The sequence below is a fragment of the Mustelus asterias genome, chromosome 22, assembly GCF_964213995.1.
Source record: "Mustelus asterias chromosome 22, sMusAst1.hap1.1, whole genome shotgun sequence".
NCBI lineage: Eukaryota > Metazoa > Chordata > Chondrichthyes > Carcharhiniformes > Triakidae > Mustelus > Mustelus asterias.
This window is the reverse complement of record NC_135822.1, coordinates 76,647,429-76,674,301: the sequence shown is the minus strand read 5'-3', so window position 1 is coordinate 76,674,301 and position 26,873 is coordinate 76,647,429. Positions and strand designations below refer to the sequence as shown.

Below are 26,873 nucleotides of genomic sequence, written 5' to 3'. Positions count from 1 at the left end.
GACTGCGCTCTTCCTGATTCTGAGCTCCACCCACAGTGACTCATTACCTGACCCTTCCATATTGTCCACCCTCTGTACCGCTGTAATATGCTCCCTAACCAGCATTGCTACTCCCCCACCTCTCCTCGCCCCTCCTCTGTCTCGCCTAAAACACTTATACCCCGGAATATTCAGCTGCCAGTCCTGTCCTTCTTTTAACCAAGTCTCCGTCACTGCAACCACATCCAAGTTCCGCACAAGCATTAAGGCTCTAAGCTCGTCTGCCTTGCCCATGACGCTCCTTGCTTTGAAGCAGATGCACTCCAGACCTCCAGGTCCACTGAGGTCATCCTCCCCCAGAATGCTCTTCCTCTTAGATAGCCTTGTCTTGGCCCCAACCTCGTCCCCAGCCTCTATGCTTATTGACCTATTGTTCTGATCCCCACCCCCCTGCCACATTAGTTTAAAACCACCCGAACCATACTAGCAAAACTCCCAGCTAGGATATTCGTACCCCTCCAGTTTAGGTGCAACCCGTCCTTCTTGTACAGGTGCCATCCTCTCTTGAAGACTTCCCAGTGATCTACGAATTTGAAACCCTCCCTCCTGCACCAGTCCTTTAGCCACGCGTTCAGCTGTACAATCTCCCTGTTTCTAGCCTCACTAGCTTGTGGCACTGGGAGTAGTCCAGAGATTGCTACCCTAGAGGCCCTGCTTTTTAGCCGACTACCCAACTCCCTGAATTGCTCTCTCAGGACTAGTGGTTTTCCGCAGGGATCTGTGCTAGGATCCCAACTGTTCACATTATATATGAATGATTTGGAACAGGGAACTGAAATTATTATCTCCAAATATGCAGATGACACAAAGTTGGATGGGAGGGTGAGCTGTAAGGAGAATGCAGAGATGCTTTAGCGTGATTTGGACAGGCTGAGTGTGTGGGTATGTGCATGGCAGGTTCAGTATAATGTGGATAAATGTGAGGTTATCCACTTTGGTAGCAATAGCAGGAAGACAGATTATTACTTGAATGGGTGTAAATTGAGAGCGAGGAAACTCACCAAGACCTTGCAACCCTCGTGCAAAAGTCACTGAAAGTAAGTACACAGGTACAGCAGGCAGTGAAGAAGGCAAATGGTATGTTTGCTGCAATTGTATAGGGCGTTGGCGAGGCCACACCTGGAATATTGTATGCAGTGTTGGTGTCCTAATCTGATAAAGGATGTCCTTGCTATAGAGGGAGTACGGTGAAGGTTTACCAGGCTGATTCCTGGGATAGGAGGACTGTCATATGAGGAGACCAAGTTGTTATGACTGTATTCATTGGAGTTTAGAAGAGTGAGAGGGGATCTCATAGAAAATTCTAACAGAATTAGACAGGGTAGATTCAGAAAGAATGTTCCCAATGGTTGGGGAGTCCAGAACTCGGGGTCATAGTTTGAGGATAAGGGGTAAACCTTTTAGAACTGAGGTGAGGAAAAATTTCTTCACCCAGAGGGTGGTGACTGTGTGGAATTCACTACCACAGAATGGAGTTGAGGCTAAAACATTGTCCGATTTCAAGAAGAAATTAGATAAAGTTCTTGGGGCTAAAGGGATCAAAGGATATGGAGTGAAGGGGAGATCAGGATATTAAATTTGATGATCAGCCATGATAAAAATGAATAACAGAGCAGGCTTGAAGGGCCAAATGGCCTACTCCGGCTTCTAGTTTCTATGAATAAGCAAAATACTGTTGATGCTGGGAATGTGAAATGAAAACAGAAAATGATCAAAATATTCAGCAGGTCAGGCAGTATCGGAGGAGTGAAAAGAACTGAGTTCATGTTGTAAGGTCTGTGACCTTCTATCAGGATTCTTAGAACAGAGGTGCTCAATGAGTATTTTGCCTCGGATTTCACAGAGGAGAAGGACCTGGGTGGATGTACTGCGGGCGTGCAGTGGACTGAAAGGATTGAGTATGTCGACTTGAAGAAAGAGGTTGTGCTGGAATCTTTGAATGGCATCAAGATAGATAAGTCGCCGGGTCCGGATGGGATGTACCCCAGGTTACTGTGGGAGGCGAGGGAAGAAATTGCAGAGCCTCTGGCGATGATCTTTGCATCGTCGATGGAGACGGGAGAGGTGCCGGAGGATTGGGGGATTGCGGATGTGGTTTCTATTTTCAAGAAGGGGAATAGGGATAGCCCAGGTAATTACCGACCGGTGAGTCTAACCTCAGTGGTTGGTAAACTGATGGAGAAGATCCTGAGGGACAGGATATATGAGCATTTAGAGAGGTTTAGTATGCTCAAGAATACTCAGCATGGCTTTGTCAAAGGCAGATCGTGCCTTACGAGCCTGGTAGAGTTCTTCGAAAATGTGACTAAACACATTGACGAAGGGAAGACGGTAGATGTGGTTTATATGGATTTTAGCAAGGCGTTCGATAAGGTCCCCCATGCAAGGCTTCTAGAAAAAGTGAGAGGGCATGGGATCCGAGGGGCTGCTGCCCGGTGGATCCAGAACTGGCTTGCCCAAAGGGCACACGACACACGACAGCGCAGAGTCGCTGAGCAGAAACTGATAGCCAAGTTCCGCACATATGAGGACGGCCTAAACCGGGATGTTGGATTTATGTCACATCATCAGTAACCCCCACAGCTTGCCCCTGGTCTTGCATAATCTCACCAGCTGTTCTGTCTGGAGACAATACACATCTCTTTAACCTGTGTTTAATGTTCCCTCCAACCACATTATCTGTACCTTTTAAGACCTGGCTGGCTGTAGAGATTTGCATTCTAATTAGTATTCTGTAACTTGATTTCTGTGTCTGTGCACTGTTGGAGAACAGAGACCACTCCATCTGACGAAGGAGCAGCAAGCTCCGAAAGCTTATGGTATTTGCTACCAAATAAACCTGTTGGACTTTAACCTGGTGTTGTGAGACTTCTTACTGTGCTTGCCCAAAGGAGGCAGAGAGTGGGTATAGATGGGTCTTTTTCTAATTGGAGGTCGGTCACCAGTGGTGTGCCCCAGGGATCTGTTCTGGGACCCTTGCTGTTTGTCATTTTCATAAATGACCTGGATGAGGAAGCGGAGGGATGGGTTGGTAAGTTTGCCGATGACACGAAGGTTGGTGGGGTTGTGGATAGTCTGGAGGGATGTCAGAAGTTACAGAGGGACATAGATAGGATGGAAGACTGGGCGGACAAGTGGCAGATGGACTTCAACCCAGATAAATGCGTCGTGGTCCATTTGGTAGGTCAAATGGGATGAAGGAGTACAATATAAAGGGGAAGACTCTTAGTACTGTGGAGGATCAGAAGGACCTTGGGGTCCGGGTCCACAGGACTCTGAAATCGGCCCCGCAGGTGGAGGAGGTGGTTAAGAAGGCGTATGGTGTGCTGGCCTTTATCAATCGAGGGATAGATTTTAGGAGTCCGGGGATAATGATGCAGCTATATAAGACCCTCGTCAGACCCCACTTGGAGTACTGTGCTCAGTTCTGGTCGCCTCACTATAGGAAGGATGTGGAAAAGATTGAAAGGGTGCAGAGGAGATTTACAAGGATGTTGCCTGGATTGGTTGGCATGCCTTATGAGGATAGGCTGAGGGAGCTCGGTCTTTTCTCCTTGGAGAGACGAAGGATGAGAGGAGACCTAATAGAGGTGTATAAGATGTTGAGAGGCATAGATCGGGTGGACTCTCAGAGGCTTTTTCCCAGGGTGGAAATGTCTGCTACAAGAGGACACAGGTTTAGGGTGCTGGGGGGTAGGTACAGGTGAGATGTTAGGGGTAAGTTTTTCATGATGTGGAGATGCCGGCGTTGGACTGGGGTAAGCACAGTAAGAAGTCTCACAACACCAGGTTAAAGTCCAACAGGTTTATTTGGTAGCAAATACCATAAGCTTTCGGAGCAATGCTCCTTCGTCAGATGGAGTGGTCTCTCAGAGACCACTCCATCTGACGAAGGAGCATTGCTCCGAAAGCTTATGGTATTTGCTACCAAATAAACCTGTTGGACTTTAACCTGGTGTTGTGAGACTTCTTACTGTAAGTTTTTCACACAGAGGGTGGTGGACAAGTGGAATCGGCTGCCGTCAGTGGTGGTGGAGGCGAACTCAATAGGTTCTTTGAAGAGACTCCTGGATGAGTACATGGAGCGTAATAGGATGGAGGGTTATAGAACATAGAACATTACAGCACAGTACAGGCCCTTCGGCCCTCGATGTTGCGCCGACCAGTGGTACCAATCTAAAGCCCCTCTGATCTACACTATTCCAATATCATCCATATGTTTATCCAATAACCACTTGAATGCTCTCAACGTTGACGAGTCCACCACTGCTGCAGGCAGAGCATTCCACGCCCTTACTACTCTCTGAGTAAAGAACCTACCTCTAACATCTGTCCTATATCTCTCACCCCTCAATTTAAAGCTATGTCCCCTCGTGCTAGCCAACACCATCCGAGGAAATAGGTATATAGGTAGGTCTAGAAGGTAGGGATGTGTTCGGCACAACTTGTGGGCCGAAGGGCCTGTTTGTGCTGTAGTTTTTCTATGTTTCTAACGACCAAAAGGTTGATCAGTTGATTTCAAGGAGGGACAGAGAGGTGGACATGTTATGGGAAGAAAGTCTACTACCTTAGACTAGAGAGCTGAAGATTGAGGCTCGACTCCCAACAGAGATCTCAGATGGTTGTCACACAGAAGGGCATCATGGAAATGGGCAGGATCTTTCAGACAGTTACACGGACAGAGGTTCAAAACATTGAGCCAGGTCTGTAGGGAAAAAAAACAGTCAGTTCCTTGAGCTTATTGTACCATTCAATCATTTCGCATTTGGTTGGTTGCCAAACTTTGTTTACCCACTTTTTCTCAACATCCCTTGATACCCTTATCCAACTAACATCTATCAATCTTAGTCTTGAAAATGTTTATTAACTGCCACCATCCACAGTTTGTTGTAGCCAAGAGCTCTAGATTTCCAAGTTCTTCCCAATTTCAGTCGATAGTGACTTTTAAGGGGTGTCTTGACAAGTACGTGAATAGGATGGGAATAGAGGGATGTGGTCCCCGGAAGGGTGGGGGGTTTTAATTCAGTCGGGCAGCATGGTCGGTGCAGGCTTGGAGGGCCAAAGGGCCTGTTCCTGTGCTGTAATTTTCTTTGTTCTTCAGTCCTGATTGATGTACCTGTATTTTTAAGATGATGTCTCCTTCTTCACTTTTCTTATCTCCACCAAAGGAGATATTTTGTTACATAATAGAAACATACGGAACATAAAAAGGCCATTCAGCCCACTGAGCCTGCAACAGTTCCTTAAAATCCCATTAGTACCGTTTCTCTTGTTCTTTCCCATAGCCCTGCAATCTATTTCCTTCAGGGAAAATGCAAGAGACCCAACCCACATATCCTGTTTAATATTTATTTCTCAATCAACATTTTAGAAACCGATTATGTTGTTTTATTGGATTAATGAATCTCATTGCTGTTTTTGGGAGTTTTATTTCCTACCTTACATTAGTGACAACAATTCAAAACATACTTCATTGTTTGTAAAGCATTTTAAAGTGAGCTGTGTTCCTCCTAGGCTTGATGTAAATGCAAGTCTTTTATTCAAGTATTTATCCAATTCCCATTTGAAAGTGGCCATCTAATCCACTTTCCATCAACTTTTCAGGGATCTGGAAGCACACATTGAAGTTTGAGGGTACGATGTTGTGGGAAAGGGATCAGAGGTGGGATCTGAATATCCAAGAATATGTGTCCTATCAAAAGGACAGGCAGATAGGTAGAGGAGGCAGGGTTGCCTTGTTGGTAAGAAACAAAATTAAATCATTAGCAAGAAGTGATATAGGGTCGGATGGCGTAGAATTTGTGTGGGTAAAGTTGAGGAATCGCAAGGGGAAAAAGACCCTGATGGGAGTTGTGTACAGGCCCTCTAGCAGTAGTCGGAATGTCGGACAGAAAAGAAATCAGGAGATAGAAAAGGCAATATTACAATAATCATGGGGGATTTCAATATGCAGGTGGACTGGGAAAATCAAGTTGCTGGCGGACCCCAAGATAAAGAAGTTGTGGAATGTCTAAGAGATGGGTTTTTTGGAGCAGCTTGTGCTCGAGCCCACTCGGGAACAGGCACTTCTGGATTTGATGATGTGTAATGAGGCAGACTTGATCAGAGGACTTAAGGTGAAGGAACCCTGAGGGGGAAGTGACCAGAATATGATAGAATTCAGTTTGAGAGGGAGACATTGGAATCGGATATAACGGGTTCTACAATCAAATAAAAGAAACTACAAAGCCATGAGGGAGGAACCGGCCAGATTTGATTGGAAAGGGAGCCTAGCAGGAACGACTGTGGAACAACAGTGGCAGGAGTTTTTGGGGATAATTCAGAAAGCACAACAAAAATTCATTCCAAGGCAGAGGAAACATGCTAAGGGGAGGACGAGGCAACCATGGCTGACAAGGGAAGTCAAGAACAGCATAAAAGCAAAGGAAAGAGCATAGCGTGAGGCGAGGAACAGTGGGAAGTCAGAGGATTGGGAAGCCTTTAAAAGCAAGCAGTGGAAAACTAAAAAAACAATAAGGGTGGAGAAGATGAAATATGAGGGTAAGCTAGCTAGTCATAAAATTGCAAGAGTTTTTTTAGATTAAAAAAATGATGAGAGAGGCAAGAATGGACATTGGACCACTGGAAGATGAGACTGAAGAAGTAGTAATGGGGGAACAAAGAAATGGCAGAGGAACTGAATGGCAGAGGAACTTTGTAGCAGTCTTCAAGGTGGAAGACACCAGTAACATGCCAGAACTTCAAGAGAGTCAGAGGGCAGAGGTAAATATAGTGACCATCACTAAGGAGAAGGTGCTAGGGAAGTTGAAAGGGCTGAAGGTGGATAAATTACCCAGACCGGATGGACTACACCGCAGGGTTCTGAAGGAGATGGCTGAGGAGATTGTGGAGGCATTGGTAGTGATCTTTCAGGAATCACTGGAGTCAGGTAGGGTTCCAGAGGGCTGGATAAAGGCTAATGTAACACCCCTGATTAAGAAGGGAGGGAGGCAGAAGATGGGAAATTATAGGCCAGTTAGCCTGACCTCGGTCGTGGGTAAGATCTTGGAGTCCATTATTCAGGATGAAATTGCAGGGTACTTGGAAATGCATGATAAAATAGGGCTGAGTCAGCACGGCTTCGTCAAGGGGAGGTCATGTCTGACAAATCTGTTAGAGTTCTTTGAGGAGGTAACAAAGAAGTTAGACAAAGGAGAGCCAGTGGATGTGATTTATTTGGATTTCAAGAAAGTCTTTAACAAGGTGTCTCTCAGCAGGCTGCTAAATAAGCCAAGAGCCAATGGTGTAAGAGGCAAGGTACTGGCATAGATAGAAGATTGGCTGACAGACAGAAGGTAGAGAGTGCGGATAAGGGGGTCCTTTTCAGGATGGCAACTGGTGACGAGCGGTGTTCCACAGGGGTCAGTGTTGGGACCACAACTTTTCACTATATACATTAATGATCTGGAAGATGGAACTGAGGGCATGGTTGCTAAATTTGCAGATGATACAAAGATATGTAGAAGGACAGGTAGTGTTGAGGAAGTTGGGAGGCTGCAGATTGATTTGGACAGGTTAGGAGAGTGGGCAAAGTAGTGGCAGATGGAATACAATGTGGGAAAGTATGAGGTTATGTACTTTGGTAGGAAGAATAGAGGTGTAAACTATTTTCTAATTGGGGAAAGGCTTTGGAAATCTGAAGAATAAAGGGAATTGGGAGTCCTGGTTCAGGACTCTCAAGGTTAACATGCAGGTTCAGTTGGCAGTAAGGAAGGCAAATTCAATGTTAGTATTTATTTCTCGAGGGATAGAATACAAGAATAGGGATGTACTTCTGAGGTTGTATAAGGCTCTGGTCAGGTCCCATTTGGAATATTGTGAGCAGTTTTAGGCCCCATGAGGATCGGTTGAGGAGTCTGGGTCTATACTTGATGGAGTTTAGAAAGATATGGGGGGGGGGGGATCTGATTGAAACTTACAGAATACTGAGAGGCCTAGATAGAGTGGACATGGAGAGGATGTTCCCACTCGTGGGAGAGATGAGGACTCGAGGGCAAAACCTCAGAGTGAAGGGACACTCCTTTAAAACTAAGATGAAGAGGAATTTCTTCAGCCAGAGGGTGGTGAATCTGTGGAACTCATTGCCACAGAGGGCTGTGGAGGCCAGGTCATTGAGTGTCTTTAAGACAAAGATCTTGATCAATAAGGGGATCAAGGGTTTCGGGGAGAAGGCACGAGAATGGGGATAAGAATCATATTAGCCATGATTGAATGGTGGAGCAGACTCGATGGGCTGAATAGCCTAATTCTGCTCCTATATCTTTTGGTCTTATGGCGAATTCCACGAAACAATTTACTGTTGAGAAAATTCTCCTGCCCACCAATCCCTCACCTTCACCACAAAGAGTTTTTTTCTGTTCGAACTGAATCCCCTGATCATTTGAAGCAGCTTAATCAGGCACATTGCTTGAAGAGTTTGGTAAGTGGTCAGGAAACAAAGCATAATCTGCAGGGTTATTGGAAAAGATTAAGGAAATTGGATTCACTGTAAAGATCTTTCAAAGAAGCAGCACAGCCACCATGAGCCCAATGACTACCTTGTGTGTTGCAAGATTCTATGAAATTAAATCACTCAAATAGAATCCCTACAGTGCATCGTCACCTGTACCCCAAAACACTTCCCAATTCTCAGCTACATGGGGCACAGAGCCAAGATTTCTTCCCATTATACCCGAATGCAACAATTTTCTTTCTGTGGTAAAATGCGCATGAAAAAGTCATCATCACCACCATAAAAGAAGACAAACTATTGTGTGCGATTCTCAAAACACAATAACGCATAAGTAAGCCCTAGGCTTGTTAAACTGTTCGAAAGACGAGAGTGTGCTCTTTAATTTATCCAGCAGTTAGCACACACACACTTCCCTTCCCTCTCACCATCAGGACCTCAAAATTCAGCAACATGCAGAGTATTGAACAAGGTCCACATGCAGTCATTGGTCCGAGGGGAAGCCATTCAACAATGAACAGCAAGCAGACACTGCCTGATGACCACTACGTTCAGAAGCTTCCAAGTGCACAGTGCCCATGGTGAAGCTTGACCCTTACCTGAAGTCACACACAGAGCAACAGCTGCGATTCTCACCGTCTTGTTTGGGCAGATGTGCGGATTGAATTGCCCTGCTGTCTCGGGAAGGAAGGGAAGACGCTGCGGTGGCTTCTTTCTTTTGATTTCCAGCTGTAGAACTGGCAGGAGCTGACGTCTATTCGGATGAAGGGAGGGGGCGATTGGTCCTAAGGGCCTCAGCCCATCTTCACGAAGCAATCTACACTGTCACACACACAGAGAAAGGCGACAGCAAGTGTCAGCAAAAAGCAGCAGCCTGCTTTAAAATTCCTGCCGAGAGCTGATTTCTATTACCAATCTCTCCTCGGGTTCATACTGATCGTAGCCACCGGAAAGTTCCTTTATCTGCTGCCGAGATTTGTCTCCTGTTTGGATCTGAGACTCGTACAACATACTGCAGTCTCTAGCCTCCGTCTGAGTGCAACTCCGCAATGTGCTGTGATAGGTTAGAAAGGCAGCCTAGAATCTGGGCTCTGAAGGGATTTCGCTCACAGATAATTAAAGGAAAATCAATGTGCAGCAACAGTTTTTTTTTACAGTGCCACTGGATGGTGATGATACCGTGTACTGCGTTTAAATAATTACATTGGGGTCGAGCACACACCATCCCCTGGGAGCAGCACTTTTCCCACCTCCTGCTCAGTGGCCTTTCCGGCTCCTGTGATAGAGACTCAAAGAAACAGCTTGCATGCATTTCCATGGCGCCTTTCACAATCAAAGGACGCCCCAATAAATGATTTTAGCAATCAATGCAGCCAATTTGCTCACAGGAAGATCTCATAAACTGCAATATGATGACGGCCACACAATCTATTTTAGTCATGACTGTAAGATCTCAGCAACAACTACACCGTTTTGAACACTGCCACTGTTCCCAGGATATCTCTGACACCTACCCAATCTTGTCTCAACTCGGAACACAGGAACAAGCTCCTTAAGCCTGTTCAAGGTGACAGAGCTGATCTGTGACCTACCTCCACATGTCTGTGTAAAGTGTTGGAAAAACTCAACAGGTCTTGCAGCATTTGTGGAAAGGGAATCAGACTTAATGTTCTGAGTCTGGAACTAGCCGCAGAGAGTCATATTCAAAGTCTATTGCAGAGTCATATTGGGCTTCAAATGTTAACTCTGTTTCTCGCCATAGATGCTGTCACACCTGCTGAGCTTTTCCTGCACCTTGTTTTTATTCCATCTCCAGCAGCTGTAGTATTTAGATTTTATTTGCACTTTAACAGCTTTTGTGAACAAAAATATATCTCAGATTGCAAATTTACAATTGATCTAGCAATAACTACCATTTATTGAAGAGTTCCAAACATCTGCCATGCTTTGTGTACAGAAGTGTTTCCTTATTTCCCTCCTGAAATGTCTGGCTCTATGCTTCCAGTCCTGGACTCCCCAACTCAATTCTCCATGTTGACCCTATATGAATCATAGAGTCATAGAGGTTTACAGCATGGAAACAGGCCCTTCGGCGCAACTTGTCCATGCCGCCATTTTTTTTTAAAACCCCTAAGCTAATCTCAATTGCCCACATTTGGCCCATATAACCACCCTGCTCACTTGTCCACATGTCCATCTTTGGCCTTTTGCAATGTTCTAGTGAGCGCCAACGCAAACTGGAGGAACAGCACCTCATCTTCCGATTGGGCACTTTACAGCCTTCTGGACTGAACATTAACTTCAACAACTTCAGAGCATTAACACTCCCCTCCACATACACCCCATTTCCATTTATTTTATTCTGTTTCTTCTTTTCATCTCATTTATCCATTTTTATCATCCTTCTTTCTCTCTTCCATTTTCCACTTCTCCATTCCTGCTCTCCTTCTTGCTGCCCCTCCGCACCCCCCCCCCCCCCCCCATCCCCCTTTCAGGGCAGGACCATCTGTACCTCTGTTTTGTCATTCACAAATTCTGATCTCTTAATGGACACTTTTAGCACCTCTTTCAGCCATCTTTATCCTACTTTACATTCTTTTTGTCCTTTTACAGCTCCCCCTACCCCACCCTCATAGTATAAATCTTTTCTGATTTTCTTTACCCTTAGCTCTGACAAAGGGTCACCCAGACTGGAAACGTTGGCTCTATTCTCTCCCCACAGATGCTGTCAGACCTGCTGAAATTTTCCAGCATTTTCTGATTTTGTTTCAGATTCCAGCATCTGCAGTGGGCGGAGCTCTGGGGTCCTGGTGACCAGGAGAGAAAATGTTTGACTCATTGACCGACAGGGCCAGGTTAATGGACGCCCTCTTCAGAGGGGGGGAGGTTCTGCAGGGCGAATGTGCGGCCATCCGAGTAACAGAAGAAAAAGATCATCAGAATTAGGAGCAGGAGGACGCTGTTCGAGGCAGCTCTACCATTCATTAAACTCATGTTTCATCTGATCATTGTCTTTTCCTCCAGTGCCAACTTCCGTAACCTATGACTCCCTTGTAGTTAAAATGGTGGAGAACGCAGTCTTGAATATACTCAATGAACCAGCCTTGACTGCTCACTGGGGGAGAGAATTCCACAAACTATTGGTCCTCAGAGAAGCAATTTCTCCTCATCTCTATCTTAGAACTTTATTTTTAAATTAACCTGCAGTTCTAGATTCCCCATTGAAGAGAAATGTTCTTTTAGGACTTACCTTGTCAAGCACCCACACATAATCTTACATGCTTCAGTAAGTTCATCTCTCATTTATCTAAAATTTAATGAGTACAGATGCACCCTGCCCAAAGTTTCTTCATAAAACAAACCCATTTGTGCTTGGAATCAGCTAAGTGAAACTTGTCTGATCTGCTCCCAATGTAAACACATTGATCAATCACAGAAACATAGAAGGTAGGAGCAGGAGGAGGCCATTCAGCCCCTTGAGCCTGCTCCGCCATTCATTACATCATGGCCGATCATCCAACTCAATATCCTAATCCTGCTTTTTCCCCATAACCTATGATCCCATTCGCCCCAAATCCTATTTCTAGCCTCCTCTTGAATACACTCAATGTTTTGGCATCAACTACTTTCTGTGGTCATGAATTCCACAGGCTCACCACTCTTTGGGTGAAGAAATGTCTCCTCACCTCCATCCTAAATGGTCTACCCCGAATCCTCAGACTGTAGGTAATCTTAAGTAATTCTACGCCAGCAAACTTGGTTTGTTCTCACTGGAGCGACGGAGATTGAGGGGAGACCTGATAGAAGTCTACAAGATTATGGGAGGCATGGACAGAGTGGATAGTCGGAAGCTTTTTCCCAGGGTGGAAGAGTCAATTACTAGGGCGCACAGAACAAAGAACAATACAGCACAGGAACAGGCCCTTCGACCCTCCAAGCCCGCGCCGCTCCCTGGTCCAAACTACATAATTCTTTTGTATCCCTCCGTTCCAACTCCGTTCATGTGGCTATCTAGATAAGTCTTAAATGTTCCCAGTGTGTCCGCTTCCATCACCTTGCCCGGCAGAGCATTCCAGGCCCCCACCACCCTCTGTGTAAAATACATCCTTCTGATATCCGTGTTAAACCTCCCCCCACCCTCACCTTGAACCTATGACCCCTCATGAACGTCACCACCGACCTTCCCACTGTTCATCCTATCTATGCCTTTCATAATTTTATACACCTCTATTAGGTCACCCCTCATCCTCCGACTTTCCAGTGAGAATAACCCCAGTTTAGCCAATCTCTCCTCATAACTAAGCCCTTCCATACCAGGCAACATCCTGGTAAACCTCCTCTGCACTCTCTCCAAAGCCTCCACGTCCTTCTGGTAGTGTGGCGACCAGAACTGGGCGCAGTATTCCAAATGCGGCCGAACCAACGTTCTATACAACTGCAACATCAGACCCCAACTTTTATACTCTATGCCCCGTCCTATAAAGGCAAGCATGCCATATGCCTTATTCACTACCTTCTCCACCTGTGACGTCACCTTCAAGGATCTGTGGACTTGCACACCCAGGTCCCTCTGCGTATCTACACCCTTTATGGTTCTGCCATTTATCATATAGCTCCCACCTATGTTAGTTCTACCAAAATGCATCACTTTGCATTTATCTGGATTGAACTCCATCTGCCATTTCTTTGCCCAAATTTCCAGCCTATCTATATCCATCTGTAGCCTCTGACAATGTTCCTCACTATCTGCAAGTCCAGCCATTTTCGTGTCGTCTGCAAACTTACTGATCACCCCAGTTACACCATCTTCCAGATCATTTATATAAATCACAAACAGCAGAGGTCTCAATACAGAGCCCTGAGGAACACCACTAGTCACAGGCATCCAGCCGGAAAAAGACCCTTCCACTACCACCCTCTGTCTTCTGTGACCAAGCCAGTTCTCCACCCATCTAGCCACCTCTCCCTTTATCCCATGAGATCCAACCTTTTGCACCAACCTACCATGAGGGACTTTGTCAAACGCTTTACTAAAGTCCATATAGACGACACCCACGGTCCTTCCCTCGTCAACCATTCTAGCCACTTCTTCAAAAAACTCCAGTAGGTTAGTGAGGCATGACCTCCTTCTCACAAAACCATGCTGACTATCATTAATGAGTTTATTCCTTTCTAAATGCGCATACATCCTATCTCTAAGAATCCTCTCCAACAACTTCCCTACCACGGATGTCAAGCTCACCAGCCTATAATTTCCCTGGTTGTCCTTCCTACCCTTTTTAAATAACGGGACCACATTAGCTATCCTCCAATCCTCTGGGACCTCACCTGTGTCCAGTGACGAGACAAAGATTTGCGTCAGAGGCCAGCGATTTCATCTCTCGTCTCCCTGAGCAGCCTTGGATAGATTCCATCAGGCCCTGGGGATTTGTCAGTCTTTATATTCCCTAAAAAACCTAACACTTCCTCCCTTGTAATGGAGATTTTCGCTAACAGGTCAACACTCCCCTCCGAGACACTCACAGTCAACACATCCCTCTCCTTTGTGAATACCGACGCAAAGTATTCATTTAGGATCTCCCCTACTTCTTTGGGCTCCAAGCATAATTCCCCACTTTTATAGAAATCATAGAAACCCTACAATACAGAAAGAGGCCATTCGGCACATCGAGTCTGCACCGACCACAATCCCACCCAGGCCCCACCCTCATATCCCTACATATTTTACCCACTAATCCCTCTAATCTACGCATCCCAGGACACTAAGGGGCAATTTTAGCATGGCCAATCAACCTAACCCGCACATCTTTGGACTGTGGGAGGAAACCGGAGCACCCGGAGGAAACCCACGCAGACACGAGGAGAATGTGCAAACTCCACACAGACAGTGACCCAAGCCGGGAATCGAACCCAGGTCCCTGGAGCTGTGAAGCAGCAATGCTAACCACTGTGCTATCGTGCCGCCCCGTTTTGTCCCTGAGAGGTCTGATTTTTTTCCCTGACAACCCTTTTGTTCCTAACGTATGAATAAAATGCCTTGGGATTCACCTTAATCCTGTCTGCCAAGGACATTTCGTGACCCCTTTTTGCCCTTCTAATTCCTCATTTGAGTTCTTTCCTATTTTCTTTGTACTCCTCCAGAGCTCCCTCCGTTTTTAGCTGCCTGGACCTAACGTATGCCTCTCTTTTCTTTTTGACCAGTCCCTCAATTTCCCTGGTTATCCACGGTTATCGAATCCTACCCTTCCTATCCTTCTTTTTTACAGGCACATGCCTATCCTGCAGCCCTAACAACTGTTCCTTAAAAGACTCCCACATGCCAGATGTGGATTTACCCTCAAACAGCCGCTCCCAATCAACAGCTGCCAATTTCTGCCTAATCCCACTAAAGTTAGCCTTCCCCCAATCCAACAACTTACCCTTGGGACACCAACAAAGAACAAAGAACAGTACACTCATCCTTTTCCATCACTATCCTAAAGCTAACAGAATTGTGGTCACTATTTGCCACATGCTCCCCTACCGAAACTTTGAAGACCTGACCGGGCTCATTCCCCAATACTAGGTCCAGTATAGCCCCCTCTCTAGTCAGGTTATCTACATATTGTTCCAAAGAACCTTCCTGTACGCATTTTACAAATTCCTCCCCATTCCGACTCCCAGCCCTACGCGATTTCCAGTCTATACCAGAGAAATTGAAGTCTCCCACTACAACAACCCTATTTTTCCTGCACCTACCATTATCTCCTGACATATCCGTTCTTCCAAGTGCGAGGGGCAAGGTTTAAAGGAAATGTACGAGGCAGATTTTTAACACAGAGAGTAGTGGGTGCCTGGAACTCGTTGCCGGGGGAGGTAGTGGAAGATGATACGGTAGTGACTTTTAAGGGGCGTCTTGACAAGTACATGGATAGGATGGGAATAGAGGGATATGGTCCCCGGAAGGGTAGGGGGTTTTAGTTACGTCGGGCAGCATGGTCGGTGCAGGCTTGGAGGGCCGAAGGGCCTGTTCCTGTGCTGTAATTTTCTTTGTTCTTTGTTCTTGTCCATGTAACTGTCTAAATGCTTTTTAAAAGACAAAATTGTACCCGCCTCTACTACTACCTCTGGCAGCTTGTTCCAGACACCACCCTCTGTGTGAAAAAATTGTCCCTCTGGACACTTTTGTATCTCTCCCCTCTCACCTTAAACCTATGCCCTCTAGTTTTAGACTCCCCTACCTTTGGGAAAAGATATTGACTATCTACCTTATCTATGCCCTCAATATTTTATAGACCTCTATAAGGTCACCCCTCAGCTTCCTACGCTCCAGAGAAAAAAGTCCCAGTCTATCCAGCCTCTCCTTATAACTCAAACCATCAAGTCCCGGTAGCATCCTAGTAATTCTTTTCTGCACTCTTTCCAGTTTAATAATATCCTTTCTATAATAGGGTGACCAGAACTGCACACAGTATTCCAAGTGTGGCCTTACCAATGTCTTGTACAACTTCAACCAGACGTCCCAACTCCTGTATTCAATGCTCTGACCGATGAAACCAAGCATGCCAAATGCCTTCTTCACCACTCTGTCCACCTGTGACTCCACTTTCAAGGAGCTATGAACATGTACCCCGAGATCTCTTTGTTCTGTAACTCTCCCCAATGCCCTACCATTAACTGAGTGAGTCCTGCCCTGGTTCAATCTACCAAAATGCATCACCTCACATTTGAATAAACTAAACTCCATCTGCCATTCGTCAGCCCACTGGCCCAATTGATCAAGATCCCATTGCAATCGGAGATAACTTTCTTCACTGTCCACTATGACACCAATCTTGGTGTCATCTGCAAATGTCATCTCCTCAATTTCTAAAAATATTGGTCAAATTACCCTTAGCCTCCTAAATTGCAGCAAATTCAACCCAACCTTCTGTAACCTTTCCTCAATATTTAACCCTTGGAGTCTAAGAATCATTCTGTTAAATCTTCGCAGCAATCCCTCCAAGGCCAGTGTATCCTTCCAAAGATGTTTACTGTACTCCAAATGTGGTTTAATCAGGCTTGTGCTGAAGTATAACTTTTACCAATTTGTCTGCTACTCTAGATATAAAAGCCAGGATTCCAATCACCTTTCTGATTATTTTCAATACCTGTTTATGACATTTCAATCATCTATGTACCGAGACCCCCAAGGTTATAACTTCATCATTTAGAACGTAAGAAATGGGAATAGATCAGATGGCCCATTGAGCCTGTTCTTCCATTTGTTACGATCCCATTGTTATAATCCAGGCCAGAAACTCCAAAGTGTTTTATGAAGTTTGTCTGGATCATAAGTTTTGCAATTTGAATCTGGCTAGGGTAACCAGGAGATGTTTCACTTCAGGTTTGATTCAAATGGCCCACTAGGGAGCTTTTATCAAGCAAAGTTTATTTAAGAATAAAGTTAACATATAGCAATGACTTTTACCAATTACAAACAAGAAAAAAAACAACCATGATATTATATAAACGTTAACAACTAAATGAAATGTTCCAACCAAACAAACTTCCATATAAACAGATACCTACCACAAATTTAACACAGAAAACAAGAATGCTCAAGTGATGCTGGAACTGAGTCCTTTGGTTGGAGAATTGAAACTTTGACTTCTCAGCCTTGCCATTTCCAGCAGCCCTTGAGGTAGAGATAATACCACTGCTGGCCTCTAGCTTTTACAGTAACACCAGGTTAAAGTCCAACAGGTTTATTTGGTAGCAAAAGCCACACAAGCTTTCGGAGCCTTAAGCCCCTTCTTCAGGTGAGTGGGAATTCTGTTCACAAACAGGGCATATAAAGATACAAACTCAATTTACATGAATAATGGTTGGAATGCGAATACTTACAGCTAATCAAGTCTTTAAGATACAAACAATGTGAGTGGAGAGAGCATCAAGACAGGCTAAATAGATGTGTATCATCTCCAGACAGGACAGCCAGTGAGACTCTGCAGGTCCAGGCAAGCTGTGGGGATGACATGAACCCAATATCCCGGTTGAGGCCGTCCTCATGTGTGCGGAACTTGGCTATCAGTATAGCTGATTTACTGATAGCCAAGTTCCGCACACATGAGGACGGCCTCAACCGGGATATTGGGTTCATGTCACACTATTTGTAATCCCCACAGCTTGCCTGGACCTGCAGAGTGTCACTGGCTGTCCTGTCTGGAGACAATACACATCTCTTTAGCCTGTCTTGATGCTCTCTCCACTCACATTGTTTGTATCTTAAAGACTTGATTAGCTGTAAGTATTCGCATTCCAACCATTATTCATGTAAATTGAGTTTGTATCTTTATATGCCCTGTTTGTGAACAGAATTCCCACTCACCTGAAGAAGGGGCTTAAGGCTCCGAAAGCTTGTGTGGCTTTTACTACCAAAGAAACCTGTTAGACTTTAACTTGGTGTTGTTAAACTTCTTACTGTGTTTACCCCAGTCCAACGCCGGCATCCCCACATCATCTCTAGCTTTTAGCCAGCAAGCCTCTGCAAGAGACAGAATTCTCACTCCACAAAGGCAAGATGGCCTGCTCACAGCTTGCCAGCAGAATTTACAATACCAGGGAGAGAAACACTGCTTTTCAGTCTAACGTCCAAACAACTTCTAATTCGACAACATCCAAAAACTGAAAGTTAAACAAAAGAAAAACTGTCCAAAGGCACCTGACCTATCCATCATTTTTTCTCCAACGGTTCAAGGTCATAAAAATCCCAGAAAGTACATGAGGCCCAGAAAAACAAGTAAACAAAACCCTAGTTAAATCATTTAAGCAGCAATAAAAGGACCTCTAAGCAGACAGCTCAGTCCTGCTTACAACTGCAGAGAACATTATTAAAAATACATTTGTTAAAGGCACAGTACCATCACACCAGTGGGTGTGACAACTGGACAGGAGGAACTCTGCTCCAAAAGATCAGAACGATTATTTGTATCTTTATTTTATCAAATGTGGAGGAAAACAGAGTCACCAGACCGCTAACTAGTTTTAACAGCCAAAAAAAGTTATTAAAGATGAAAAATGGATTATAAATCAATACACCTTTACTCCTCCTTCAGTTTAACACTTACACACTAATTTAAGATTAATATGGATGGCAAAAGACATTTGAAGGTACAAACATCTCATTAACACACAAAGTTAACGTTTGCAAATTTCTCCACAAAATCACCACCCCCCCAGATGGTGATCATATGAGGATATCTAAACTCCACTCCCAAGAATACATGTTAAAATCTTCTCTTGGAGCAATATACTCACTTAGCAAGCCACGTTCCAAAATCCAGTTCATGTTTTCCAACGACCTAGTTGACCAGAGCTTCCACTCCTCCATTAGCAGTGAGTCCATGCCAGGATTTTGAACCAACTCATTATCCATTCCACACTCTTAATGAGATCCATGGAATCCTACAGTGCAGAAGGAGGCCATTCGGCCCATCGAGTCTGCATCGACCACAATCCCACCCAGGCCCTATCCCCATAATCCCATGCCAAGCTAATCCTGCTGACACTAAGGGGCAATTTAGCATGGCCAATCCACCTACCCGCACATTTTTGGACTGTGGGAGGAAACTGGAGCACCTGGAGGAAACCCACACAGACATGGGGAGAAAGTGCAAACTCCATACAGACAGTGACCCGAGGCCGGGATTGAACCCGGGTCCCTGGCGCTGTGAGGCAGCAGTGCTAACCACTGTGCCACCGTGCTGTCCAAATTGCACTGTTCAACCACCTTTTCACTCACTGTTTTACAATTGGTTCACAGACTGTGATACATCAATTATTCAGTTCTTTTAGAAGGCCTTTTTCTAGTAGTTCTCACCAAACTATCTGTCCCAACTTTTCTCTGAACAAAGTTCTGTTCTGCCTTTTGTCTCATGTCTCATTTTGCCTCAGAGTTTCCCTGAAACCTTCCGTGTTACAGCTCTCTGAATCTTTGGTCTTTCCACTAGTTCCTTACTAGTTCATCTGTACACCTCCAGTCCTAGCTGTCTGAGAACCTTACTCCATTATAAGGTTCCAGCTTTGAGTAGACCTTGAGAGATACATTCTCTCTCTCTCCCAATCTTTAACTGAACTAACTAACTTTTGCTACAGATTTCAGGACAAAGGAGGTTGTCAGCTCCTAACACCGGTTGCTAGGTGAATACCAGGAGTCTGCATTCCGAAGCTCCAAAACACAATACAGCCTCAGCTGTAACCCCCACACAAACAAATAGCCTGAAAACTAACCACAGCTTCCTTGCAAGCACAGAAACACTAAATTAGATTGACCTAAGACTTTACCTTATTTCTAATGTTTACCCATACAAATATAAATCCCATAAAACTAAGATAAAGACAAAATACTGTGGATGCAAGAATCTGAAACAAAAACAGAAAATGCTGGAGAAACCCAGGTCTGAGCATAGAACCATAGAACCATAGAACCATAGAAAATTACAGCTCAGAAACAGGCCTTTTGGCCCTTCTTGTCTGTGCCAAACCATTTTTTGCCTAGTCCCACTGACCTGCACTTGGACCATATCCCTCCACACCCCTCTCATCCATGAACCCGTCCAAGTTTTTCTTAAATGTTAAAAGTGACCCCGCATTTACCACTTTATCCGGCAGCTCATTCCACACTCCCACCACTCTCTGCGTGAAGAAGCCCCCCCTAATATTCCCTTTAAACTTTTCTCCTTTCACCCTTAACCCATGCCCTCTGGTTTTTTTCTCCCCTGGCCTCAGCGGAAAAAGCCTGCTTGCATTCACTCTATCTATACCCATCAAAATCTTATACACCTCTATCAAATCTCCCCTCAATCTTCTACGCTCCAGGGAATAAAGTCCCAACCTATTCAATCTCTCTCTGTAACTCAGCTTCTCAAGTCCCGGCAACATCCTTGTGAACCTTCTCTGCACTCTTTCAACCTTATTTACATCCTTCCTGTAACTAGGTGACCAAAACTGTACAAAATACTCCAAATTCGGCCTCACCAATGCCTTATATAACCTTACCATAACACTCCAACTTTTATACTCGATACTCCGATTTATAAAGGCCAATGTACCAAAGGCACTCTTTACAACCCTATCCACCTGTGACGTCACTTTTAGGGAATTCTGTACCTGTATTCCCAGATCCCTCTGTTCAACTGCACTCTTCAGAGTCCTACCATTTACCCTGTACGCTCTTCTTTGGTTTGTCCTTCCAAAGTGCAATATCTCACACTTGTCTGCGTTAAATTCCATTTGCCATTTTTCAGCCCATTTTTCTAGTTGGTCCAAATCCCTCTGCAAGCTTTGAAAACCTTCCTCACTGTCCACTACACCTCCAATCTTTGTATCATCAGCAAACTTGCTGATCCAATTTACCACATTATCATCCAGATCATTGATATAGATGACAAACAACAATGGACCCAACACCGATCCCTGCGGCACACCACTAGTCACAGGCCTCCACTCAGAGAAGCAATTCTCCACAACCACTCTCTGGCTTCTTCCATTGAGCCAGTGTCTAATCCAATTTACTACCTCCCCATGTATACCTAGCGACTGAACCTTCCTAACTAACCTCCCATGAGGCATCTGTGGAGAGAGAATAGGACGTTTCGAGTCTGGATGACTCCTCATCAGAGTCCACCACCTTAAAGCTAACTCCAGTTTCCTAACACATTCAATATGATCATGGATAATCTCCAGTTTCAAATCTACTTTCCTGCCCACTCCCCGTACTCCTCGATTTTCTGAGAGACTAATAATCTGACAATATCAGGCTTAAATGTATTCAACAATGGAACATCACAAATGTCAGAGTAGAGAATTCCAAAGATTCAAAACCATTTCAGTGGATGGATTTTTCCTCATCTCAGTTCTAAATGATTGAGCCCTTATCCCGAGACTGTGTCCCTGTGCTCTATTCCCAGCCAGTGGAAGCAGCCTTTCTACCCTGTCAAAACCCTTCATTAATGTCTATGTTTGAATTAGATAATTCTCCTAAACCTGCAGAGAAGTTAGACCAATTTACTCACCTTCTCATTTTGGGAACCAATTTAGTGAATCTTCAATGTCCCGCCTCCAAGACAAGCAGTTCATTCATTAAATTTTTTAAAAATTCATTGACGAGATTGGGCTTCGCTTTAATTTATTGCCCTTTCCTAATTCCCCTTGAGGTGAAGGTGCCGGTATTGGACTGAGGTGGGCACAGTGAGAAGTCTCACAACACCAGGCTAAAGTCCAACAGGTTTATTTGGAATCACGAGCTTTCGGAGCATGTTGTTGAACAGAGAGACCTAGGATGCAAGTATATTGTTCCTTGAAAGTGGCGTCACAGGTCGGCACGGTGGTGAAGAAGACGTCTGGCACACTTGCCATCATTGGTCAGAGCATTGAGTACAGGAGTTGGGATGTTATGTTACAACTGTACAAGACATTGGTAAGGAGATGGATGAGATCCTAAAGAAATATTTCTTGTCAGTATTTACCGTAGAGAAAGACAGGGAAGCAAGCAAACACTTGGAGTACTGCGTACAATTCCGGTCACTCTGCTATAGGATGGATGTTATTAAACTGGAAAGGGTGCAAAAAAATTTACAAGGCTGTTACTGGGACTGGAAGATTTGAATTAGAATGAGAGGCTGGAAAGGCTGATACCTTCTTCCCTGGAGCATAAGAGGATGAGGGGTGACCTTACAGAGGTTTATAAAACCATGAATAGCATCGATCAGGTGAATAACCAGGTGGCACAGTGGTTAGCACTTCTGCCTCACAGCGCCAGGGCCTCGGGTTCGATTCCCGGCTTGGGTCACTGTCTATGTGGAGTTTCCACGTTCTCCCCATGTCTGCGTGGATTTCCTCCGGGTGCTCGTTTCCTCCCACAGTCCAAAGATGTACAGGTTAGGTGGATTGGCGGTGCTAAATTGCCCCTTGGTGTCCCAAGATGTGTAGGTTAGGTAGATTGGCCATGCTAAATTACGGGAACCGTGGTGCACGAAAGCTGTGCTGAACCTAGTCAAAAGGAAAAGGAAAGCGTACAATAGGTTCAGAGAGCTAGGCGATGATGGGGATCTAGATGAGTATATGGCTTGTAGGAAGGGACTTAAGAAGGAAATTAGGAGAGCCAGAAGGGGTCACGAGAAGGCCTTGGCAGGTAAGATTAAGGAGAACCCTAAGGCGTTCTATAAATATGTGAAGAGTAAAAGGATGAGATGTGAAGGAATAGGACCTAAAAAATGTGAAGGTGAGAAAATCCGTACGGAACCGGAAGAAATAGCAGAGGTGCTGAATGAATACTTTACTTCGGTATTCACGGTGGAAAAAGACCTGGGTGGTTGTACTACAGGATTGCGGCAGACTGAGAAGATTGAGTTGGTCAACATTAAGAAAGAGGATGTGTTGGAAATTTTGAATAGCATCAAGATAGATAAGTCGCCGGGACCGGATGGGATGTACCCCAGGTTGCTGTGGGAGGCGAGGGAAGAGATTGCAGAGCCTCTGGCGATGATCGTCGATGGAGACGGGAGAGGTTCCGGAGGATTGGAGGATTGCGGATGTGGTTCCTATATTCAAGAAAGGGAATAGGGATAGCCCAGGAAATTACCGACCGGTGAGTCTAACCTCAGTGGTTGGTAAGTTGATGGAGAAGATCCTGAGGGACAGGATTTATGAACATTTAGAGAAGTTTAGTATGCTCAAAAGTAGTCAGCACGGCTTTGTCAAAGGCAAATCGTGCCTTACAAGCCTGGTGGAGTTCTTTGAAAATGTGACTAAACACATTGACGAAGGAAAAGCGGTAGATGTGGTTTACATGGACTTCAGCAAGGCGTTCGATAAGGTCCCCCATGCAAGGCTTCTCGAGAAAGTGAGAGGGCATGGGATCCAAGGGGCTGTTGCCTTGTGGATCCAGAACTGGCTTGCCTGCAGAAGGCAGAGAGTGGTTGTAGATGGGTCTTTTTCTGAATGGAGGTCGGTCACCAGTGGAGTGCCCCAGGAATCCGTTCTGGGACCCTTGCTGTTTGTCATTTTCATAAATGACCTGGATGAGGAAGTGAAGGGATGGGTTGGTAAGTTTGCCGATGACACGAAGGTTGGTGGTGTTGTGGATAGTTTGGAGGGATGTCAAAGCTGCAGCGTGACATAGATAGGATGCAAGACTGGGCAGAGAAGTGGCAGATGGACTTCAACCCGGATAAATGTGTAGTACGTTTTGGCAGGTCAAATGAGATGAAGGACTATATATCAAGGGTAAGACTCTTAGCAGTGTAGAGGATCAGAAGGACCTTGGGGTCCGGGTCCATAGGACTCTTAAATCGGCCTCGCAGGTAGAGAAGGTGGTTAAGAAGGCGTATGGCGTGCTGGCCTTCATCAATCGAGGGATTGAGTTTAGGAGTTGGGAGATAATGATGCAGCTTTATAAGACCCTCGTCAGACCCCACTTAGAATACTGTGCTCAGTTCTGGTCGCCTCATTACAGGAAGGATGTAGAAATTATTGAAAGGGTGCAGAGAAGATTTACAAGGATGTTGCCTGGATTGGTTGGCATGCCTTATGAGGATAGGTTGAGTGAGCTTGGTCTTTTCTCCTTGGAGAGACGAAGGATGAGGGGTGACCTGATAGAGGTGTACAAGATGTTGAGAGGTATAGGTCGGGTGGATTCTCAGAGGCTTGTTCCCAGGGCTGAAATGGCTGCTACGAGACGACACAGGTTTAAGGTGCTGGGGAGTAGATACTGAGGAGATGTCAGGGGTAAGTTTTTCACTCAGAGGGTGGTGGGTAAGTGGAATCGGCTGCCGTCAATGGTGGTGGAGGCAAACTCAATAGGGTCTTTTAAGAGACTTCTGGATGAGTACATGGGACTTAATAGGATTGGGGGTTATAGGTAAGCCTATATATAGGCCTAGGTAGGTAGGGACATGACTGGCGCAACTTGTGGGCCGAAGGGCCTGTTTGTGCTGTAGTTTTTCTATGTTCTATGTAAATTGCCCCTTAGTGTCAGGGGACTAGCTAGGGTAAATGCATGGGGTTATGGGGATAGGGCCTGGGTGGGATTGTGGTTGGTGCAGACTCAATGGGCCAACTAGCCTCCTTTTGCACTGTATGATTCTATGATTCTTTTTCCCAGGGTAGGGGAGTCCAAAACTAGAGGGCATTGGTCTAAGGTAAGAGGAGAAAGATTTAAAAGGGACCTAAGGGGCAATATTTTCACACAGGGTGGTGTGTGTATGGAATGAGCTGCCAGAGGAGGTGGTAGAGGCGGGTATAATTACAACATTTAAAAGACATTTTGACAGGTACATGGATAGGAAAGGTTTAGAGGGATATGGGCCAAACACAGGCAAATGGGACTAGTTGTTTAAAAACCTGGTCGCATAGACAAGTTGGGCCGAAGGACCTGTATCTGTGCTGTATATCTGTATGACTCTGACATAGACTTTATCTGCTGAGCCAAGTTGACACACCGCTTCGAGACCAAGACGACAACAGCGTATGTGGTACCAAGAATGACAATGGTTCTGACAGACCTTCTTGCAGTGGTGTACCGGGTAATTAAGACAAAAAAATTCATCATTTACCAGCCATTAGGACTGACAAGCTCTTCCCCTGGGTCTGGTGCTAAGCTGAGAAAGATCAGTCTGTATTCAATTCTTCATCAAATGAACATCTTATTATCATAAGATTATCCTCATGATTTGATGGCAGCTGTCAAGTTTTGATGATACGCACTGATCCTTTCCTGCAATTCCATCTTCCTTCATTTCCAAGAGCTGTTAACACAGACGTATTTATTTCCATTTCTTCCAGTTACCTGCTCTCATAATCTTATTTACAAAGGCCAATTGTAGACTGTGTGGGATGTTTCAATTTATCTCAGCTGTGTATCTCACTGTTGATAATTTCTGGTTTCACAAAAGTCCCCAGAGATAAATATCGATTTATGTCTTGTCAACAATGTTTGAAATACAGGTAACTGAGAGGCAAGCCAACACTGAGTTGAGATTCAAAGTTTTCACTCTGTGGTAAACCAAAATTTGCTCATTAGCCCCTTGAGTCAGGGAAAAATTGAAATGTGGTCCCTTGCAAAAAGGTTGAAAAAGCCTGGTGTACAGGGAACTTTACTCTGCACCTAACATGGGGATAGAGACAGAGTAAAGCTCCCTCTATCCAAAGAGAGCTACCTCTACACTCTCCCCCATCAAACACTCCCAGGACAGGTACAGCACGAGGTTAAATACAGAGTAAAGCTCCCTCTACACTGTTCCCCATCAAACACTTCCAGGACAGATACAGCACGGAGTTAGATACAGAGTAAAGCTCCCTCTCCACTGTCCCCATCAAACACTCCCAGGACAGGTACAGCATGTGGGTTAGATACAGAGTAAAGCTCCCAATACACTGTCCCCATCAAACACTCCCAAGACAGGTACAGCACGGGGTTAGATACAGATTAAAGCTCCCTCTACACTGTCCCCATCAAACATTCCCAGGACAGGTATAGCACAGAGTTAGATACAGAGTAAATCTCCCCCTGGTTGTAGAGGGTTGTTTTTCAAACTGGAGGCCGGTGACCAGCGGTGTGCCTCAGGGATCAGTGGTGGGTCCACTGTTATTTGTCATTTATATTAATGATTTGGATGAGGATATAGGAGGCATGGTTAGTACGTTTGCAGATGACACCAAGATTGGTGGCATAGTGGACAATGAGGAAAGTTATCTCCGATTGCAACGGGATCTTGATTAATTGGGCCAGTGGGCTGACAAATGGCAGATGGAGTTTAATGTAGATAAATGCGAGATGATGCATTTTGGTAGATTGAATCAGGACAGGACTTATTCAGTTAATGGTAGGGCGTTGTCGCTTCTTTGGACACGGGTGAGGTCCCTGAGGATTGGAGGATAGCGAATGTGGTCCCGTTGTTTAAGAAGGGTAGCAGGGATAACCCAGGAAATTATAGGCCGGTGAGCTTGACGTCCGTGGTAGGGAAGTTGTTGGAGAGGATTCTTAGAGACAGGATGTATGTGCATTTAGAACGAAACAATCTCATTAGTGACAGACAGCATGGTTTTGTAAGAGAGAGGTCGTGCCTTACAAATTTGTCGCTTCTTTGGACACGGGTGAGGTCCCTGAGGATTGGAGGATAGCGAATGTGGTCCCGTTGTTTAAGAAGGGTAGCAGGGATAACCCAGGAAATTATAGGCCGGTGAGCTTGACGTCCGTGGTAGGGAAGTTGTTGGAGAGGATTCTTAGAGACAGGATGTATGTGCATTTAGAACGAAACAATCTCATTAGTGACAGACAGCATGGTTTTGTAAGAGGGAGGTCGTGCCTTACAAATTTGGTGGAGTT

At 45.1% G+C, this 26,873-nt stretch overlaps 1 protein-coding gene across 6 annotated transcripts in view; it reads right to left on the bottom strand.

Moving 5' to 3' along the window:
- LOC144510206 (uncharacterized) overlaps window positions 1-26,873 on the bottom strand; it is a 91,922-nt gene that overhangs the window by 27,454 nt on the left and 37,595 nt on the right. For 2 of the 6 annotated variants that reach the window (XR_013500584.1, XR_013500585.1), the window contains exons 4-5: window positions 9,127-9,349; window positions 4,607-4,744 (exon numbers count right to left, since the gene is read on the bottom strand). Coding sequence is in view for 2 of the 6 variants with exons in the window: in XM_078239699.1 (XP_078095825.1) it covers window positions 9,164-9,349 (186 nt within the window). In the remaining 4 variants the exon portion in view is untranslated. Of the gene's footprint in view, window positions 1-4,606; window positions 4,745-9,126; window positions 9,350-26,873 lie in introns of those variants that run through there. The other 4 variants (XM_078239700.1, XM_078239699.1, XR_013500586.1 and 1 more) reach the window with 4 other exon arrangements.